The sequence below is a fragment of the Coregonus clupeaformis genome, unplaced genomic scaffold (assembly GCF_020615455.1).
Source record: "Coregonus clupeaformis isolate EN_2021a unplaced genomic scaffold, ASM2061545v1 scaf0871, whole genome shotgun sequence".
Classification (NCBI taxonomy): Eukaryota; Metazoa; Chordata; class Actinopteri; order Salmoniformes; family Salmonidae; genus Coregonus; species Coregonus clupeaformis.
Window position 1 is genome coordinate 91128 of NW_025534325.1, and position 21768 is coordinate 112895.

At 43.7% G+C, this 21768-nt stretch overlaps 1 protein-coding gene and 5 non-coding genes across 6 annotated transcripts in view; all 6 read left to right on the plus strand.

Annotated features, from left to right (window-relative positions):
- Positions 1-9002, plus strand: part of LOC123485820 (disintegrin and metalloproteinase domain-containing protein 10-like) — an 80929-nt gene extending 71927 nt beyond the window's left edge. The window contains exons 8-16 of the mRNA XM_045216953.1: positions 1370-1553; positions 4488-4651; positions 4903-5086; positions 5211-5361; positions 5516-5699; positions 5817-5925; positions 6075-6295; positions 6511-6637; positions 6828-9002. Of these exons, the coding sequence (XP_045072888.1) occupies positions 1370-1553; positions 4488-4651; positions 4903-5086; positions 5211-5361; positions 5516-5699; positions 5817-5925; positions 6075-6295; positions 6511-6637; positions 6828-6937 (1434 nt within the window). The 3' untranslated portion in view covers positions 6938-9002. The remainder of the gene's footprint in view (positions 1-1369; positions 1554-4487; positions 4652-4902; positions 5087-5210; positions 5362-5515; positions 5700-5816; positions 5926-6074; positions 6296-6510; positions 6638-6827) is intronic.
- A 6796-nt stretch (positions 9003-15798) lies between these two features.
- Positions 15799-15871, plus strand: trnar-acg. Its single transcript has one exon. It is a non-coding gene; the product is annotated as a tRNA-Arg (tRNA).
- Positions 15872-16562: 691 nt separating this feature from the next.
- On the plus strand, positions 16563-16637 carry trnar-acg. The gene has a single exon. It is a non-coding gene; the product is annotated as a tRNA-Arg (tRNA).
- A 690-nt stretch (positions 16638-17327) lies between these two features.
- On the plus strand, positions 17328-17400 carry trnar-acg. Its single transcript has one exon. It is a non-coding gene; the product is annotated as a tRNA-Arg (tRNA).
- A 1463-nt stretch (positions 17401-18863) lies between these two features.
- Positions 18864-18936, plus strand: trnar-acg. The gene has a single exon. It is a non-coding gene; the product is annotated as a tRNA-Arg (tRNA).
- A 2225-nt stretch (positions 18937-21161) lies between these two features.
- trnar-acg lies at positions 21162-21234 on the plus strand. Its single transcript has one exon. It is a non-coding gene; the product is annotated as a tRNA-Arg (tRNA).
- The last annotated feature ends 534 nt before the right edge of the window (positions 21235-21768 follow it).

Sequence of the window (21768 nt, forward strand, 5' to 3'; positions counted from 1 at the left end):
CATTAGCATAGTTACCTTTAGCGATGATTATAGTGATGTAGACACAGTGGCCTTTATGTGTGAAGTCAATTCTCCAATACCCCAGGGACCTGTCACTGTAGGCCCTCCCAACAGAGCTCCAGTCTGTTCCCCTATCTCGTGTGTGTGTGGTGGGGGGTTTCTGTTAGCCAATAATAGCCTGCTTTTGGCCAATAAAAAAAATGGTAAAGCTGATAAATAAAATTGGCGCTGGTCAATTGTCCGGGAGAAGAAGAAAAATCCTGTTGCGAAATAATGCTTTTTAGGCTATTCATTGATGGAAATACCAGTCGATGGAAATAAATGTATCGGTCTATAGGTTAACTTGCTTAATTTAGTGGAATTAAATTGGCACTTGTGTACAGTATATTCGTTATGTAGGCATATCTTATTTATCACATGCCTACAGCATACAGATACAGAGCCTTTGAGCTGAAAATCTGTCAGACAGCGCGAGAGCTGCTGGACACATTTCCACCGGTCTAATGTCCATTGCTCGTGTTACTTGGCCCAAGCAGGTCTCTTCTTCTTATTGGTGTCCTTTAGTAGTGGTTTCTTTGCAGCAATCGACCATGAAGGCCTGATTCACACAGTCCCCTCTGAACAGTTGATGTTGAGATGTGTCTGTGACTTGAACTCTGTGAAGCATTTATTTGTGCTGCAATTTCTGAGGCTTGTAACTCTAATGAACTTGTCCTCTGCGGCAGAGGTAACTCTGGGTCTTCCTTTCCTGTGGTGGTCCTCATGAGAGCCAGTTTCATCATTGCGCTTGATGGTTTTTGCGACTGCACTTGAAGAAACTTTAAAAGTTCTTGACATTTTCCATATTGACCTTCATGTCTTAAAGTAATGATGGACTGCCGTTTCTCTTTGCTTATTTGAGCTGTACTTGCCATAATATGGACTGTATACCCCCCCCCCTACCTTGTCACAACACAACTGATTGGCTCAAACGCATTAAGAAGGAAAGAAATTCCACAAATTAACTTTTAAGAAGGCACACCTGTTAATTGAAATGCATTCCAGGTGACTACCTCATGAAGCTGGTTGAGAGAATGCCAAGAGTGTGCAAAGCTGTCATCAAGGCAAAGGGTGGCTATTTGAAGAATCTCAAATATAAAATATATTTTGATTTGTTTAATACTTTTTGGTTACTACATGAATTCCATATGTGCTATTTCATAGTTTTGACGTCTTCACTATTATTCTACAATGTAAAGAATAAAGAAAAACCCTTGAATGAGTAGGTGTGTCCAAACTTTTGACTGGTAGTGTACGTGTGCATAAGCGTGTATGTGTGATTACCTGCTCATGACCTATTCAGTGAGCCCATTCCTCTCTATCTATTCAGATAAACACGACCAGTGATGAGCGGGACAACACCAATCCGTTCCGCTTCGCTAACATCGGGGTGGAGAAGTTCCTGGAGCTCAACTCAGAACAGAACCATGACGACTACTGCCTGGCCTACGTCTTCAGCGACAGGGACTTTGATGACGGGGTGCTGGGCCTGGCCTGGGTCGGAGCTCCTGCAGGTACACACACACACACACACACACACCAATTGAACTTGTGTACTGCATTCATTGGCATAAAGACTCTCAGGGTAGGAATTCAGTCGAAAATTTAAAAAGAAAACTGAGAATAGTGGACATTTATGCCTTCTTAAAGAGTAGGAAGGATCCAAGAAGTCACCCAAGTGTTCAGTGGTCTGTGAGAGACTCCCTGGCTCCAGTATCTCTAATGGGATCGCTCCATTGTAAGGAGGAGAGGAAGCAGAGGCTTTGCTGCAGGTTCCCTGCTCTGCCCTCTGAGTCCTGCACTCTGAGGATGTTTATCAGAACTCTCAATGAACCTCAGCGTGTCCATTAACCCCAGCACATGCCCTCTGATAAGCTGCTCCATCTCAGTCACTGCAATATCCCCACTTTCTCTCTTTCTCCCCTCGCTCTCCCCCCTCCCACCTCTCTCTCGTTCCACCAGCATGTCTGTAATTTAATTTTCAAGGCAGAGGAGGACTGGATTTGCCTAGGCATCGTCTCCACGCTGTTTCCACTTGAAATGCATTTTTAAGTTGTTGAATATTTACCCGCTCAGCACTTTTGCGATTTCCGCTTTCTCCCTCCCTGGGTGTTTGTCAAAACTACAGCGTTCTCCAAACCAGGTTCACCCAAGGACAAATAAGCTACATACAGGGTCCTTCTTCTGAAGGAAGTTCTTATACATTTGTAGAATGTGAAACAGTCCATGGAGATGATCACACACCCCTTTCTATAGCCTGCAGCTGGGTCTCCCTCTGATCTCCCCCAACCCCATAGTGGTGACAGGCTGCCAGCCAGTCAGCCAGTCAGCCAGTCAGCCAGTCAGTCAGTCAGTCAGTCAGTCAGCCAGTCAGCCAGTCAGTCAGTCAGTCAGTCAGTCAGTCAGTAGTGTGGACTGTGAGAGGGGAGAAATCAACAAGAGAGCCACAGCACACAAATGGTCCTGTCACACACACACACACACACATACACACACAAGTAGGCTAAACGAGTACAGGCTCAACACCTCTGAATGAATGATTCACACTAGAATAATATGAAGTTGTTGAGTGTGACTGTAGCGGTGCGCTCTCCAGTGACAGGGGTGACCCAGAGCTCTACAGTGCTGTCTGACGGGTCATAATCAGATAGAACAGGAGTCCATACAGATGCAGGCTGTGCCTGGTTCGGGATATCCTCTCAGTAATAGTCAAGATGTAGAGAGAGTGGACAGTACTGTAGTTGAACCCCAAGTTCACATGTTACTGCTATAGGCTTCTTTCAATGAGCAGCAGCCCCAGAGGTCAGAGTTCAGGCTGTGTTTTCCTTCATGAGGTTTAAATGAAGGGTCAGTGTCAGTTGGCCCAGGTATCGTCAACATGTCTTGATTAACTTCTGACTCACAGAACCCAGGATGAAAAACAACAACAAACACTAGGAATCAATACAGGCAAATAAGCAATGTTCTAAACCGGCTGAATCGATCTGGGCCTGTAGAGCTGTAGAGGGAGGATGTGGGCTGTGGGCTAGTAGAGAAGAGATCTGCCTAGAATGCTCCAGCGGAGTGGACTGAGAACAAACGGCCACTAGAGACACCAGTCAGACCTGGGTAATGGGCTTCTTAATGAATTTGATCCATTACCACACACTCATAAATGACTTCAATGGAGGCATTCCTCCTACACACACACACACACCACATACCACACTACACACACACACACACACACACACAAATATATGCCAAACTGTAAAGTGCTTTGGTTTCATGTTTCTGTGTGCCTAAAAGCTGTTGTTGTCAAAGGTGTTGCCTCCTTATGACTAAGCACACAGGCCATTCTCAGAAAATAGAAATCCTCTCTAGTCCACAGTTGTAGGAGAGATTGGACCTTCTCTCTCTGTCAATTTCAGGGGCTTTATTGGCATGGGAAACATATGTTAACATTGCCAAAGCAAGTGAAATAGATAATAAACAAAAGTGAAATAAACAATAAAAATGAACAGTAAACATTACACTCAGAAAAGTTCCAAAGGAATAGAGCCGTTTCAAATGTCATATTATGTCTATATACCGTGTTGTAATGATGTGCAAATAGTTAAAGTACAAAAGGGAAAATAAATAAACATAATATCTCACACACACACTCCGTGATCTCAGACAGGGCAGTGTTGAGTGCAGGGGGAGCCCAGAGGCAGACCGGCAGTATGCCAGCTGAATCTGATAGTACAGCAGGTTGGGGCGGGGAAGCCTATTCTGACTCAGCTCTGTCTGCTACTGCTCACTCCCACTATCTGAGCTGACTTTAAACACTCCCTTTGAACACAACATGAAACTACTCAATCAAAACAGTCAACCAGGTTTCCCAAATTGATTGAGAAAAATCGAAGTGTGTGAGTATGCTCCACACTCGCACTATACAGCTGACCGGCCATGTCTGTCTATGTGTCTGCTCCAGACAGTATGTTTCTCTCTTTGAGAACGGGTAAGTGAGCGGATTGAAATTGGCATTCTCAGCGACTCTGGAGCAGCGCCCTTCAGCCCCCCTGCTGTGCCCGAGCTGTCACTCTCCTCCTGCGGGCATATTCAGCACCACCTGGCTGCTCTGCTCTGCTCTCCTCTTCCTGCTGCTGTCTGTGTCTCACCTACAAGGGTGGCTACTGGGCCCAAATGCCCTCTGCTCCCCTACAGTAGAAAATACTTCTGCTTATTCACTCCAGGCAGAGTATCAGGTTTAATTTACTCCAATAAGAGTGTCACTTCATTTCACTGTCACTTGTGTCAGAGTTGGAAACTACAGCAATGGGAGTCAGTACATCCTCAATTGCATGGAAATCCTCAATATAGTCCTGGTAGTCTGTTGGGTGCTGTACAGTGTGAAAGAGAGAATCCTCCTCCTCCATGGTGTGTACTGTATGTAATCTTGATGAGTGGTTTCACTGTGTTCTTAGGGAGCTCCGGGGGTATCTGTGAGAAGAGTAAGTTGTACTCTGATGGGAAGAAGAAGTCTCTTAACACAGGCATCATCACGGTGCAGAACTACGCCTCCCACGTCCCCCCCAAGGTCTCCCACATCACCTTCGCACACGAGGTTGGACACAACTTTGGCTCTCCGGTGAGTATTCTGGCCTGGGCCTTGTCTGGTTGTAGCCTGGTCTTTTATCTCAGTGCACAGCTCTTACCAAATCACACTTCACATGCTAATCAGTTGTATATACTTGATTAACACTTTGTTGAGATATTCACCATAGGATCTCTCTTGGATTAAAGCCACAGTAGTGGAGGAGGCTATGTTATTGCCCTCTGTGGAGGGAGGAGAGGGATACGCATTGCCTCACTGTGAACCTCTTCCCTATGATTTGACAGCATGACTCTGGGACAGAGTGCACTCCAGGAGAGTCGAAGGCCCAGGAGAAGAAGGAGCAGGGCAACTACATCATGTACGCCCGGGCCACGTCAGGAGACAAACTCAACAACAACAAGTTCTCCATCTGCAGCGTGAGGAACATCAGCCAGGTCCTGGAGAAGAAGAGGGGCAACTGCTTTGTGGGTAAGTGCTGTGTGTGTGTGTGTTGTGTGGTGTGTGTGTGTGGGTGCGCTTGTCATTGGAATGGGCATCCAAGGTTATGTGTCCTCTACTGCATCTCATCACTCCTTCCTGTGTGTTTGTGCAGAGTCTGGCCAGCCCATCTGTGGTAATGGTCTGGTGGAGGCAGGGGAGCAGTGTGACTGTGGTTACAGTGACCAGTGTAAAGACGAGTGCTGCTACAACGCCAACGAGGTCGACGGCAACAAGTGCAAACTCAAGCCCGGCAAAATCTGCAGGTAACTGGTCAATAATGTACAACAAAATGTTTTTGTTTTTTTACGGTTAGTACTGTTGTAGTATTTATTTTATATAGTATTCAACTTGTTTCTGTTTCTGACTTAGTAAAAAGTAAGTTGAAGCTGACTTGGTGTGTGTGTTCTGTGTGGTCAGTCCCAGCCAGGGTCCATGCTGTTCACCTACGTGCTCCTTCAAGGGCTCCAATGATAAGTGTAGGGAGGAGTCAGAGTGTGCTGAACAGGGTATGTGTAACGGAGGCACTGCCCAGTGCCCCACCTCTGAGCCCAAAGCCAACTTCACCGCCTGCCATGGAGAGACACAAGTCTGCCTCAACGGGGTATGGTCTAACTCTCTGACCAAACGTGTGTTGAAGTGCTTTTAATCATGACTATAGAGCATAGCTGACACTCTCCCCCTCGTTTTCCCTTTCCCTCTCACCCTCTCTGTCCGCCAGGGCTGCTCTGGCTCCATCTGTGAGAAGTATAGTCTGGAGGTGTGTACATGTGCCAGTATTGAAGGCACAGACGAGACTGAGCTGTGCCACGTCTGCTGTCAGGAGAAAAGTAAGTGTCTGTTATTTATCTGTTACCACTATCATTGGCCCATTATGGGCCATTCGTCTCATTATGACATGCATCTTAAACCACCAAGACTGTGCTGTTAGCAGTGACCTCACAGTGGCGTTCCCCATCTCTCCTCCCCCACCCTGCAGTGAAACCAGACACCTGCAGCAGCACGGGCTCTGAGAAGTGGGCCCGCTTCTTCAGCAAGAAGATCACCACGCTGCAGCCCGGCTCGCCCTGCAACGACTTCAAGGGCTACTGCGACGTGTTCATGAGGTGTCGGCTGGTGGACGCAGACGGCCCCCTGGCCAGGCTAAAGAAAGCCATCTTCAACGCAGAGCTCTACGAGAACATCGCAGAGTGGATAGTGGTTGGTGTCCCAGGCCCAGCCGATGTCTTAGTTATACTGTAGCTACCTGTGTTGTTCAGAATATTAGTTCACCCTCCTGCTGAAAATGTCTCTCCAGTTGGCATTAAAACAATTTCAGGAGCTAAATACACTTTACATAACATTTTCTGACCAGTTTCAATATGAAAGTTGTGTCCGACACTGAAAAAACATGACTTGTGTTCTATGTGTTCCAGGCTCATTGGTGGGCAGTGCTGCTGATGGGCATTGCTCTCATCATGCTGATGGCTGGTTTCATCAAGATCTGCAGTGTCCACACACCCAGCAGCAACCCCAAACTTCCCCCACCCAAGCCACTGCCAGGTACGTCACGCCTCAACACTTGGGAAAAAACGTATCTCCCCAGCTAGACTGAAGATGGGGGGAGACAAGATTCATAGTGTATCATATTGTATGTGTTTGGAATAAGTGTAACTCTGGTTCATTTTATGCATGCAGGTATGTGTGTGAGTGTTATGATGTTGAGAGCAGTGTGTTCGTGTCTCCCATGCAGGCACGTTGAAGAGGAGGAGACAGCAGCAATCGAATGCCCAGCAGCCCCAGCAGCAGCGCAACCAACGCCAGCCCAGAGAGAACTATCAGTTGGGCCAGATGAGACGCTGAGACACTGGGCCCCTCTTTGCCTTGGTTCTTCCTAGTGCCTACAGTGGGAACACTTCACTCCAAAGAGTTACCTGTACCATTCATTGCAACCACCCATCTGCAAAACTAAAACTGGCAACAGAACTGATTTCAATAGACAAAACATACAGTTCCAGGACCTAACGGACTTACTCAACACCACTGCTCTGGGAGCCAGTCGAGCTGTCGTTCACACAGCTGTAAGCAGAAGATATTACAGGAAAGCTCTAGGCAATGACGGGAAGAGAAAATGACTGATTTCTGTTATGTGGTCTACCTTTGTTTCTTTCTTTTTAACTGGAGTGCAGGGGAGAGGAGCAGCATTGTGGTAATGCAGCCTCTCCTCTCCTCCGTTTAGATTCTTTCTTTCCATCTGTTTTTCCTTTCTGAAGTGCTGCCCTCCTGAGCAGGAAAACAGGACTGCAGGTCACATGGCTTTTTGCTGCCATGCAAGGCCAGGATGTGAGACATTGTAGCAGAAGAGACTAATTTGCCAATGTATTTTTATTTTATTTTATTTTTTAACATAAGAAAAAATACGCAGGCTTTTTTTCCCCAAAGCATACATGTTCTTTCTGCTTGCAATTGTACAGATATTGAGATATAGATTATTTTCTTTGTATCATATGAAATCAATTGTTTTCCTGCTGTCTGATAAAGATTATTTACTGTTTTAATTCACTCTCTCAGGATTAATAAAACGAAAAACAGCCCTGTCTGTCACATTTAGCAGCTGCTGTGGGGTGAATCAGAACAGACCTCGGTTGTCAGAACATGGAGGAAATGTAAAAATAAAGAGGGTATAGAGAGGCGACAGAGTTGTAGTGATATTTGGATGTGATGTAGTGGGATATCATTGGGCTGGTGGAAGGTGTCATATTCAGACAGGTTTGCTTCTAGAGGTGCAGTTTGGGGATGTGACTAGCTTTTAAATGTTTTACTTAAATGACATTGTTCTCTTCAGCTATTTTTTCTGACTCAATGCATTGATGTGAATTGCTGAACAACCACTAAATACAGCAGATGTACTTACCACTAAATACAGCAGATGTACTTGTCTATTGATCATTCCATGTGAGAGATGGGTAGGATGGAGGGAGAAATGAGAGCATCTTCAGTGCTTTAGCATACAAGGCTGTCCGAGGGCTGGCTGGTGCTACACCTCATGACTATGCCACTGAACATAGTCACATCATATCCTTCAAGTCACAGGGCCTTGACCAGAGCCTGCGAACACAGGCCAGGGTCCATAGGGGGCAATATTACAGAGAGCATCACAGACAGTCACTGTCCTGTACTGGTCTGGACATGCTCTCACCTAGCTCAGCTGCCCTCACCAATGTTGTTACCTTAATAAAACGCACAGTCTTTAAGAGCTGACCTGGGAACAACTGATTGCCCTGTTACATACCAGTTTGAAGGCAGCTTGAGGAATCTTCTACACTTATGGCATGCATTAGGAATGTGATGAATGGTTTGCCAGATGAAGATCCTGGATGGCTTCAATGTGATTGTTGGTTTCTTTTTCTTTTGTTTCTTGTTTTAGCAATTCAGATATTTGTATGTGGAGGAAATGTATTGATAAAGTCCAACAATGGCTTCATGTCTGAGTGTCCAGCTATGCCAAGCTGGTACATATGAACTGAGATCGGTAAGGCTACCAATTATCTGTAACTTTTCTTTGGCTACCATTTCCATGTCGTGTCTCCCCTATGATGCGTATCTGTGTTGCATGTCCTGTCTCTCTCCCTAACCCCACATCTCTATTGGAAGGACATAGCTCTGCCATGGGGATGATCTCCACCAAAATAAACATGTATGTCATAATCTGTGGTTTGTGTAAAGACATAAACAATGTGCCTAAATGGAGTTGAGTCTGATTCTCCTGAGGCCATTGCAACTCCACAGTCTGACTGGAGGTCAGTGGGGTTTGTAATGTATCCCCAGCTCAGAGCCACAGAGACCAGGACAAACCCAGAAGGCAGGATATCCAAAGATACTCTGTTTATCAGCTTGGAGTGCTGAAGTCTCAGGAGGCTTGAGGAAACAGATTGCAAAAGTGGCACTGATTGACTTCAGGTGTCTTTTAGAAGGTCAATTTGACTGACTGTAGGGAGAGGAGAGGATGTGGGATAAATGTACTGTCCTGTTTGCTTTCCTGTCTTTGTGTGGCAGGTGTTGAAAGTCTTTCAAAGCCTGTTACCAAGGTCTCTCATGAGTTTCTCAGAATGGACATAGACTAGGAATCAAGGTCAGGAGGTAACCCAGAAACCCTAAGTCCTTTTATTTATGATGACTTTGTTTGTCCCATATAAATTATATGTGACTATATATTGATATTTTATGACTGATTATGGCCCATTTATGCCTTATCAGGTAGGTAGACCCTAGGCAGAGTGTGCTGGAGCTTAGGCCTCTTCACATACTAATGCCTGCATTGTTTCCTCCCAAAACTGGTCAATGACAAAATGGCCACATACAATGTCTACAAGATAGCCTCTGAAATAGAAACAAAACTGATCCTCCCTTGATTCTAAAATGTATTTCTCTGTTCTTTCTGTTTGGTGCTGGTGGGGATAGGTTTGTGCTGGATAGTAAAATATTGTTTCTCATTACCTTTGGCATTAGTAAGGCTCATCTGAGTGTGATCATCTTTAATCATTCTTCTCATTGACTTTTTGATCCTGTGGTAAAGTAATGTGTATAGGGGGAGGCGCCTGGGATTTTCATTTCTGTCTTTCATTTGTCTTGCTAAAATTATTTGAGAAAAGTGCTCTGAAATGTAAGTGATGTAAACCGAGAGAATCCAGAATGGAAAAAGTCTAATACTACTGTCTGATTTTAATGTCCGCTGTGTTTTATACAGTATCTTCAATTTTCTTTATGATTTACTTTTCTTTTCTTTTTTTGGTTCTGTTTCCTATTTTGCTCACTTTTAAAAAATTTACTAAAATTGCTAAAAGTATTGTGCAAAGATTTTTTTTTTTTTTTTGAAGTACTTGAAATGCTTTAATAAAAATAGACTTGAACAAAAAAATTTTTTCACAGAATGGAAAATAATGGCTGAAAAATCATTCCATGGTTGGTATGTTCATTGTCACTTTCAGTGGATGAGCAAAACAGAAGGCCCACTTCAAGATATCACACAGCTTGACTGGGCTAGCGTCCAAGGAAATCAAGCTCATAAACTCATAGAATAAAACGGAACTCCCTAAGTCTGAGGGTGGTTTTAACCTCCCAGACTTTGAATTGTATCAACTCGCCACTCAAGGTATTTACTTGAGACATTGTTAAATGCACTAAAAAGGAACAATGGGTAAATATTGAAGATGCGCATGCTCACCCCCAGAATATTTTCACGTGTCTATTTTCAAAGGATACAGCTAAGAACATTAACAACTTCATAGTTAAGAACAATATAACAATATGGAAGAAAATGAAACGGATTCTACAAGAACCAATATCACTCGCAAAAAAACAGTCTTATTGAACAATCCTTGGATAGCTTTTTCGGAATGCACCGATAATAACATGGAAAACTAAAAGGTATAGAAACAGTCAATTACTTGGTAATAAGAAATACATGTTTTTCCATTACAGAATTAAAAAGCAATTTTGGACTGACCAATGTAGATATTTGAGTTAGAAAGTTGGCTGTCAGAAGTATTACAATGTAAATGTGCTTTTAATCCGTTTGTTTGCATATTTCAAGACCTGTCATATGAGTGTGCAGTGAGATACCCGATGGGTTGGACCATACTATTCTTGTCAGTTATCTTGAAAAAAACGTATACTTAACTGTAAATTAACCAACCCTCTGTCGTGAAGACAATGGAAAAATCATGTGCTTCATTATCTAAATATTGAAAGAGCGTGGGCGACAGAAGAACAAAATGGTGCAATTTGATGACGTGATGGAGAGTAGTGCAGGCACTGGAGACGGGTGAGAACAGGTGGGTCTGGGAAGGTGTGATGTTGTTGATGTTAGTGTGCGTCTGTATGTTGTCTTTTGTATGTTCATGTTTTGTATTGTTACATTTTCTTTTTACAAATAAAAGGAAATCAAGCTAATTTCCTTACATTGGCAGACTAATAAGTGGTTTCTGTGGATGATTTAGTCTATAATTTGGATTTTTTGAAGTGATGTGGACAATTCTCAGCAGCATCCAACAGAGGGGATAATAGAATACTATCTCCCAAGGTTTTTTCGTTACAACTAATGACATATCTCTCGTTATGTTGGAACGCTGTTTTCTATATCACACACAGCCCCAAGGTAGCCACCTGTTTTCCGTGGCGGCTCTAGTGAAATCGTAGACCCGGCTACCTTTGTACTTCCTCAGCATTGAGAGCAGAGGTAATTGCTTGCAGCCTCCCTGCCACTGCTCTCTGCATTCCAATATTCACAATAATATGCCATTTAGCAGATGCTTTTATCCAAAGCGACTTACAATCATGTGTGCATACATTTTTACGTATGGGTGGTCCCAGGGATCGAACCCACTACCCTGGCGTTACAAGCGCCGTGCTCTACCAGCTGAGCTACAGAGGCCCACAATGCAATCTAGCACCAGCCTGGGACAGGGAAACTGGCCCTTTATGTCCAGTAGAAGAAGAAGAACAAAATGGTGCAATTTGATGACGTGATGGAGAGTAGTGCAGGCACTGGAGACGGGTGAGAACAGATGTGGGCTGAAACTCCCAATTCTTTGCACCATGCTTATCTTGCCCCACAGTCACTTGAACATGTTAAATAGGGCTCCTCCTTCAGCATTAAATTGATTCCATGAATTGATTTATATGATGATTTATCATGTCTCCTCTTACACGGAAAGGTTTGTGCAAATGTATAGCTTTAGTGAGATGTATCATATCCCATGGGACTGTATCAGAATTGGTTATCATAATCAAGTACCCAGGAACTGTGTCAAGTATTTGTACAAGCAGTTTGGATTGATAATACAATATTATAAATAGCTGTAAAATAAGTGGTTGTAATCAGGGTATCAGTATGCTGTGAGGGGCTATCGGCTATGTGAAATATAACCATGGTCCCTGTCTAATCAGTGTCCTGTTCTGCAGATTGGTCTTATGCCTGAACACTGCAGCCCATAAGGGGGCAGGCTGTCGGATTGGGGCCTGCTGCAAATGCACAGTCGCTTCATAGCGCCACGCTATCTCTGGGCCAACGCTCTCTGTGGACACAAGGGGGACAGTTTGTCCAGGATAGGATCTCATTTCCCTCAGACACAACTGGGACATGGGGAGCAGTCCACTCCTGCTGTGTGCTGGGCCGTCTGATCCAGTCTGGTGTCAGACATATTATATTATTATATTATATTTCCCCAACAGGCATTAGTATAGTTGGTGATAAAAAATAAAATGTATGAATATGACTTTGTGTATCCTAATTTGTACAACATTTTATATTTAGAATGACTTCTTTGCAACCATTTGACAATATCTGTATAACATTCATGATTGTCAAGATTTTTTGTATAAATCTTTTTATATAAATTAGTTTGGAAGACAGATACTGTAGTTGGAGAAAATTTAAATATTAAAAACCATTTATTTTTTACTTAGTCAGGGTCTCAACTTACTATTGAGAGTAAGAATGGTAGAATACACCAGGTGCAATTTCGTCATTTTATCTTACGTCAGTCACTGGATTGGCTGACAATAACCCATGTCAATTTTTAGATTGGTAGTTAGTCTAGCCAGCTATCTAAACTTGTAGTAATCGAATACCGACCAGGCATTCAGGGGACCCTCCATTGATTTTGTTAGTCATTCACACTCAGATATCATATTTACATGGCATAAGTCATGGTAAAATGTGTAGAATTGTAGGAAATTAGCTTCAAATTGGCAAAAATGTCTCTCTACCCTATAGGAAAATTGGTAGATTTGCATGAAATTAGCTGTAAAACTGCAACAACAAAAAATGTATCTCTGCCTCATGGCAAAATGAGTAGAATTGCATTAAAATTGTTATAAAATGGCAACATTTTCTTTCTGCACCTTTGCAAATTATGTAGAACTGCAGGAAATGAACTTTAAAACGTAACATTTCCTCTCAGCTGTCAAGAGGGGGGCACTAAAATGTTTTGCGGTGAGGTGGGAAGACCCCAACCAAATCTTGCTTAGGGCCCCCAAAAAGCTGGAGCCGTCACTGATGATGGAAGTATCAGTCTCAAGATACATGCGTTTTTCTTCTGCGCTGTTTTTGAGGCTTTTCTTCACAGCGCACGAATACATTCTCTTGTGATGGCCAAATGTACACTGCTCAAAAAAATAAAGGGAACACTAAAATAACACATCCTAGATCTGAATGAATGAAATAATCTTATTAAATACTTTTTTCTTTACATAGTTGAATGTGCTGACCACAAAATCACACAAAATTATCAATGGAAATCAAATTTATCAATCCATGGTCTGGATTTGGAGTCACCCTCAAAATTAAAGTGGAAAACCACACTACAGGCTGATCCAACTTTGATGTAATGTCCTTAAAACTAGTCAAAATGAGGCTCAGTAGTGTGTGTGGCCTCCACGTGCCTGTATGACCTCCCTACAACGCCTGGGCATGCTCCTGATGAGGTGGCGGATGGTCTCCTGAGGGATCTCCTCCCAGACCTGGACTAAAGCATCCGCCAACTCCTGGACAGTCTGTGGTGCAACGTGGCGTTGGTGGATGGAGCGAGACATGATGTCCCAGATGTGCTCAATTGGATTCAGGTCTGGGGAACGGGCGGGCCAGTCCATAGCATCAATGCCTTCCTCTTGCAGGAACTGCTGACACACTCCAGCCACATGAGGTCTAGCATTGTCTTGCATTAGGAGGAACCCAGGGCCAACCGCACCAGCATATGGTCTCACAAGGGGTCTGAGGATCTCATCTCGGTACCTAATGGCAGTCAGGCTACCTCTGGCGAGCACATGGAGGGCTGTGCGGCCCCCCAAAGAAATGCCACCTCACACCATGACTGACCCACCGCCAAACCGGTCATGCTGGAGGATGTTGCAGGCAGCAGAACGTTCTCCACGGCGTCTCCAGACTCTGTCACGTCTGTCACATGTGCTCAGTGTGAACCTGCTTTCATCTGTGAAGAGCACAGGGTGCCAGTGGCGAATTTGCCAATCTTGGTGTTCTCTGGCAAATGCCAAACGTCCTGCACGGTGTTGGGCTGTAAGCACAACCCCCACCTGTGGACGTCGGGCCCTCATACCACCCTCATGGAGTCTGTTTTTGAGCAGACTCATGCACATTTGTGGCCTGCTGGAGGTCATTTTGCAGGGCTCTGGCAGTGCTCGTCCTGCTCCTCCTTGCACAAAGGCGGAGGTAGCGGTCCTGCTGCTGGGTTGTTGCCCTCCTACGGCCTCCTCCACGTCTCCTGATGTACGGGCCTGTCTCCTGGTAGCGCCTCCATGCTCTGGACACTACGCTGACAGACACAGCAAACCTTCTTGCCACAGCTCGCATTGATGTGCCATCCTGGATGAGCTGTACTACCTGAGCCACTTGTGTGGGTTGTAGACTCCGTCTCATGCTACCACTAGAGTGAAAGCACCGCCAGCATTCAAAAGTGACCAAAACATCAGCCAGGAAGCATAGGAACTGAGAAGTGGTCTGTGGTCACCACCTGCAGAACCACTCCTTTATTGGGGGTGTCTTGCTAATTGCCTATAATTTCCACCTGTTGTCTATTCCATTTGCACAACAGCATGTGAAATGTATTGTCAATCAGTGTTGCTTCCTAAGTGGACAGTTTGATTTCACAGAAGTGTGATTGACTTGGAGGTACATTGTGTTGTTTAAGTGTTCCCTTTATTTTTTTGAGCAGTGTATATTCCATCACTTGTCTGGGTACAAAAAGTAATCCTAAAAAACAGAGATGTACATGATCAGGTGTGTTGCCGTCAGGGTCATTTCTGATGATGAAGCCTATTGTATTGTTCTGTAATAACATTATTGGTTATAATCACCAATCAAATTACCGTCCTCCACCAGGAATCTAGGGTTGATCAATGAGATGATAGCTACGGTGGGTTTATTTGTGATCAACCGGCTTGTGGCGCAATGGATAACGTGTCTGCCTATGGATCATCAGATTCCAGGTTCGATTCCTGGCAAGCTTGTGTATTTTGTCTGTGTCTGAGTGAGATTTGGAAATGAGCAATAGCTTGTGAATTTGTGCTGAGTGTCTTTGCCTATATGCAAAATTAATTTATAGCTCATATATACACCAGCAACGATGAAGCGGAATCAACGGGCGGATTCGATTATGCTGAGCCGCGGTGTTATCAGTCTATGACCCATGACGTGAACGGGCAAAAGAGGTGAGGGAGGAGCACACTTCTCAAATCGAACAGTAGTCTAATCTGCGCCGCTCGGTCTTGTTGTCAATAAGCCAGCATGGTGCGTCGTCCAGAAACGTTCAACATAAAATAAAATGTTCGAATTTTCAAACTAGTTTTCATTGGGAAGGCAGATAAAGCGTTTATATAAAATAAAATAAACAATTACTTTTGCATGTGGAAACACTGAATCCTACTCATTACTCGACATACTTAATTACGTCACTTTTGTTTTGAGCCGACTTCGCTGTGGGCTTTGAACAGGGCTCACGCCCGATTCCCCAAAAAAATGTAATCAACTTTCACCCGGTGCAAAACACCCCTAACCGGGTGCCTGGCCCAGATTAATCGAATCCCCTCAATGTCCACAAATTTGATGCGACCAATAACCATAATAACCAATCATATTGCCGTGCGCGTCCAAATATCCAAAATTATCCAATGAGAGTGGAGTTATGGTTGTCTAAAAAATAAGTGGAGGGCTTGTGGCGCAATGGATAACGCGTCTGACTACGGATCAGAAGATTCTAGGTTCAACTCCTGGCAAGCTCGTGTGTTTTGTCTGAGTGAGATTTGGAAATGAGCGATAGCTTGTGAATTTGTGCTGATTGTCTTTGCCTATATGCACCATTAATTTATAGCTCATATATACACTAGCAACGGTGAAGCGGAATCAACGGGCGGATTCGATTATGCTGAGCCGCGGTGTTATCAGTCTATGACCCATGACGTGAACGGTCAAAAGAGTTGAGGGAGGAGCGCACTTCTCAAATCGAACAGTAGTCTAATCTGCGCCGCTCGGTCATGCTGTCAATAAGCCAGCATGGTGAGTCGTCCAGAAACGTTAAACATAAAATAAAATTTTCGAATTTTCAAACTAGTTTTCATTGGGAAGGCAGATAAAGCGTTTATATAAAATAAAATAAACAATTACTTTTGCATGTGGAAACACTGAATCCTACTCATTACTCGACATACTTAATTACGTCACTTTTGTTTTGAGCCGACTTCGCCGTGGGCTTTGAACAGGGCTCACTCTTGATTCCAAAAAATAATGTAATCAACTTTCACCCGGTGCAAAACACCCCTAACCGGGTGCCTGGCCCAGATTAATCGAATCCCCTCAATGTCCACAAATTTGATGCGACCAATAACCATAATAACCAATCATATTGCCGTGTGCGTCCAAATAGCCAAAATTAACCAATGAGAGTGGAGTTATGGTTGTCTAAAAAAAAAAGTGGAGTTTTTGTGGCGCAATGGATAACGCGTCTGACTACGGATCAGAAGATTCTAGGTTCGACTCCTGGCAAGCTCGTGTGTTTTGTCTGAGTGAGATTTGGAAATGAGCGACAGCTTGTGAATTTGTGCTGATTGTCTTTGCCTATATGCACCATTAATTTATAGCTCATATATACACCAGCAACGGTGAAGCGGAATCAAGGGGGATTCGATTATGCTGAGCCGCGGGGTTATCAGTCTATGACCTGTGACATGAATGGTCAACAGAGGTTAGGGAGGAGCGCAATTCTCAAAACGAACAGTAGTCTAATCTGCGCCGCTCGGTCATGTTGTCAATAAGCCAGCATGGTGCGTCGTCCAGAAACGTTCAACATAAAATAAAATTTTCGAATTTTCAAACTAGTTTTCATTGGGAAGGCAGATAAAGCGTTTATATAAAATAAAATAAACAATTACTTTTGCATGTGGAAACACTGAATCCTACTCATTACTCGACATACTTAATTACGTCACTTTTGTTTTGAGCCGACTTCGCTGTGGGCTTTGAACAGGGCTCACGCCCGATTCCAAAAAAAAATGTAATCAACTTTCACCCGGTGCAAAACACCCCTAACCGGGTGCCTGGCCCAGATTAATCGAATCCCCTCAATGTCCACAAATTTGATGCGACCAATAACCATAATAACCAATCATATTGCCGTGCGCGTCCAAATATCCAAAATTAACCAATGAGAGTGGAGTTATGGTTGTCTAAAAAATAAGTGGAGGGCTTGTGGCGCAATGGATAACGCGTCTGACTACGGATCAGAAGATTCTAGGTTCGACTCCTGGCAAGCTCGTGTGTTTTGTCTGTGTCTGAGTGAGATTTGCAAATGAGCGATAGCTTGTGAATTTGTGCTGATTGTCTTTGCCTATATGCACCATTAATTTATAGCTCATATATACACCAGCAACGGTGAAGCGGAATCAAGGGGGATTCGATTATGCTGAGCCGCGGGGTTATCAGTCTATGACCTGTGACATGAATGGTCAACAGAGGTTAGGGAGGAGCGCAATTCTCAAAACGAACAGTAGTCTAATCTGCGCCGCTCGGTCATGTTGTCAATAAGCCAGCATGGTGCGTCGTCCAGAAACGTTCAACATAAAATAAAATTTTCGAATTTTCAAACTAGTTTTCATTGGGAAGGCAGATAAAGCGTTTATATAAAATAAAATAAACAATTACTTTTGCATGTGGAAACACTGAATCCTACTCATTACTCGACATACTTAATTTCGTCACTTTTGTTTTGAGCCGACTTCGCCGTGGGCTTTGAACGGGGCTCACGCCCGAATCCAAAAAATAATGTAATCAACTTTCACCCGGTGCAAAACATCCCTAACCGGGTGCCTGGCCCAGAGTAATCGAATCCCTTCAATGTCCGCAAATTCGATGCGACCAATAACCATAATAACCAATCATATATTGCTGTGCGCGTCCAAATATCCAAAATTAACCAATGAGAGTGGAGTTATGGTTGTCTCTAAAATAAGTGGAGGGCTTGTGACGCAATGGATAACGCGTCTGACTACGGATCAGGAGATTCTAGGTTCGACTCCTGGCAAGCTCGTGTGTTTTGTCTGAGTGAGATTTGGAAATGAGCGATAGCTTGTGAATTTGTGCTGAGTGTCTTTGCCTATATGCACCATTAATTTATAGCTCATATATACACCAGCAACGGTGAAGCGGAATCAACGGGCGGATTCGATTATGCTGAGCCGCGGGGTTATCAGTCTATGACCCGTGACATGAATGGGCAAAAGAGGTTAGGGAGGAGCGCACTTCTCAAAATGAACAGTAGTCTAATCTGCGCCGCTCGGTCATGTTGTCAATAAGCCAGCATGGTGCGTCGTCCAGAAACGTTCAACATAAAATAAAATGTTATAATTTTCAAACTAGTTTTCATTGGGAAGGCAGATAAAGCGTTTATATAAAATAAAATAAACAATTACTTTTGCATGTGGAAACACTGAATCCTACTCATTACTCGACATACTTAATTACGTCACTTTTGTTTTGAGCCGACTTCGCTGTGGGCTTTGAACAGGGCTCACGCCCGATTCCCAAAAATAATGTAATCAACTTTCACCCGGTGCAAAACACCCCTAACCGGGTGCCTGGCCCAGATTAATCGAATCCCCTCAATGTCCACAAATTTGATGCGACCAATAACCATAATAACCAATCATATTGCCGTGCGCGTCCAAATATCCAAAATTATCCAATGAGAGTGGAGTTATGGTTGTCTAAAAAATAAGTGGAGGGCTTGTGGCGCAATGGATAACGCGTCTGACTACGGATCAGAAGATTCTAGGTTCGACTCCTGGCAAGCTCGTGTGTTTTGTCTGTGTCTGAGTGAGATTTGCAAATGAGCGATAGCTTGTGAATTTGTGCTGATTGTCTTTGCCTATATGCACCATTAATTTATAGCTCATATATACACCAGCAACGGTGAAGCGGAATCAAGGGGGATTCGATTATGCTGAGCCGCGGGGTTATCAGTCTATGACCTGTGACATGAATGGTCAACAGAGGTTAGGGAGGAGCGCAATTCTCAAAACGAACAGTAGTCTAATCTGCGCCGCTCGGTCATGTTGTCAATAAGCCAGCATGGTGCGTCGTCCAGAAACGTTCAACATAAAATAAAATGTTCGAATTTTCAAACTAGTTTTCATTGGGAAGGCAGATAAAGCGTTTATATAAAATAAAATAAACAATTACTTTTGCATGTGGAAACACTGAATCCTACTCATTACTCGACATACTTAATTACGTCACTTTTGTTTTGAGCTGACTTTGCCGTGGGCTTTGAACGGGGCTCACGCCCGATTCCAAAAAATAATGTAATCAACTTTCACCCGGTGCAAAACACCCCTAACCGGGTGCCTGGCCCAGATTAATCGAATCCCCTCAATGTCCACAAATTTGATGCGACCAATAACCATAATAACCAATCATATTGCTGTGCGTGTCCAAATATCCAAAATTTACCAATGAGAGTGGAGTTATGGTTGTCTAAAAAATAAGTGGAGGGCTTGTGGTGCAATGGATAATGCGTCTGACTATGGATCAGAAAATTCTAGGTTCGACTCCTGGCAAGCTCGTGTGTTTTGTCTGAGTGAGATTTGCAAATGAGCGATAGCTTGTGAATTTGTGCTGATTGTCTTTGCCTATATGCACCATTAATTTATAGCTCATATATACACCAGCAACGGTGAAGCGGAATCAACGGGCGGATTCGATTATGCTGAGCCGCGGTGTTATCAGTCTATGACCCATGACGTGAACGGTCAAAAGAGGTGAGGGAGGAGCGCACTTCTCAAATCGAACAGTAGTCTAATCTGCGCCGCTCGGTCTTGTTGTCAATAAGACAGCATGGTGCGTCGTCCAGAAACGTTCAACATAAAATAAAATGTTATAATTTTCAAACTAGTTTTCATTGGGAAGGCAGATAAAGCGTTTATATAAAATAAAATAAACAATTACTTTTGCATGTGGAAACACTGAATCCTACTCATTACTCGACATACTTAATTTCGTCACTTTTGTTTTGAGCCGACTTCGCCGTGGGCTTTGAACGGGGCTCACGCCCGAATCCAAAAAAGTATGTAATCAACTTTCACCCGGTGCAAAACACCCCTAACCGGGTGCCTGGCCCAGATTAATCGAATCCCCTCAATGTCCACAAATTTGATGCGACCAATAACCATAATAACCAATCATATTGCTGTGCGCGTCCAAATATCCAAAATTAACCAATGAGAGTGCAGTTTTGGTTGTCTGAAAAATAATTGGAGGGCTTGTGGCGCAATGGATAACGCGTCTGACTACGGATCAGAAGATTCTAGGTTCGACTCCTGGCAAGCTGGTGTGTTTTGTCTGAGTGAGATTTGCAAATGAGCGATAGCTTGTGAATTTGTGCTGATTGTCTTTGCCTATATGCACCATTAATTTATAGCTCATATATACACCAGCAACGGTGAAGCGGAATCAAGGGGGATTCGATTATGCTGAGCCGCGGGGTTATCAGTCTATGACCCGTGACATGAATGGGCAAAAGAGGTTAGGGAGGAGCGCACTTCTCAAAATGAACAGTAGTCTAATCTGCGCCGCTCGGTCATGTTGTCAATAAGCCAGCATGGTGCGTCGTCCAGAAACGTTCAACATAAAATAAAATGTTCTAATTTTCAAACTAGTTTTCATTGGGAAGGCAGATAAAGCGTTTATATAAAATAAAATAAACAATTACTTTTGCATGTGGAAACACTGAATCCTACTCATTACTCGACATACTTAATTACGTCACTTTTGTTTTGAGCTGACTTTGCCGTGGGCTTTGAACGGGGCTCACGCCCGATTCCAAAAAATAATGTAATCAACTTTCACCCGGTGCAAAACACCCCTAACCGGGTGCCTGGCCCAGATTAATCGAATCCCCTCAATGTCCACAAATTTGATGCGACCAATAACCATAATAACCAATCTATATTGCTGTGCGCGTCCAAATATCCAAAATTATCCAATGAGAGTGGAGTTATGGTTGTCTAAAAAATAAGTGGAGGGCTTGTGGCGCAATGGATAACGCGTCTGACTACGGATCAGAAGATTCTAGGTTCGACTCCTGGCAAGCTCGTGTGTTTTGTCTGAGTGAGATTTGCAAATGAGCGATAGCTTGTGAATTTGTGCTGATTGTCTTTGCCTATATGCACCATTAATTTATAGCTCATATATACACCAGCAACGGTGAAGCGGAATCAACGGGCGGATTCGATTATGCTGAGCCGCGGTGTTATCAGTCTATGACCCATGACGTGAACGGTCAAAAGAGGTGAGGGAGGAGCGCACTTCTCAAATCGAACAGTAGTCTAATCTGCGCCGCTCGGTCTTGTTGTCAATAAGACAGCATGGTGCGTCGTCCAGAAACGTTCAACATAAAATAAAATGTTATAATTTTCAAACTAGTTTTCATTGGGAAGGCAGATAAAGCGTTTATATAAAATAAAATAAACAATTACTTTTGCATGTGGAAACACTGAATCCTACTCATTACTCGACATACTTAATTTCGTCACTTTTGTTTTGAGCCGACTTCGCCGTGGGCTTTGAACGGGGCTCACGCCCGAATCCAAAAAAAGTATGTAATCAACTTTCACCCGGTGCAAAACAT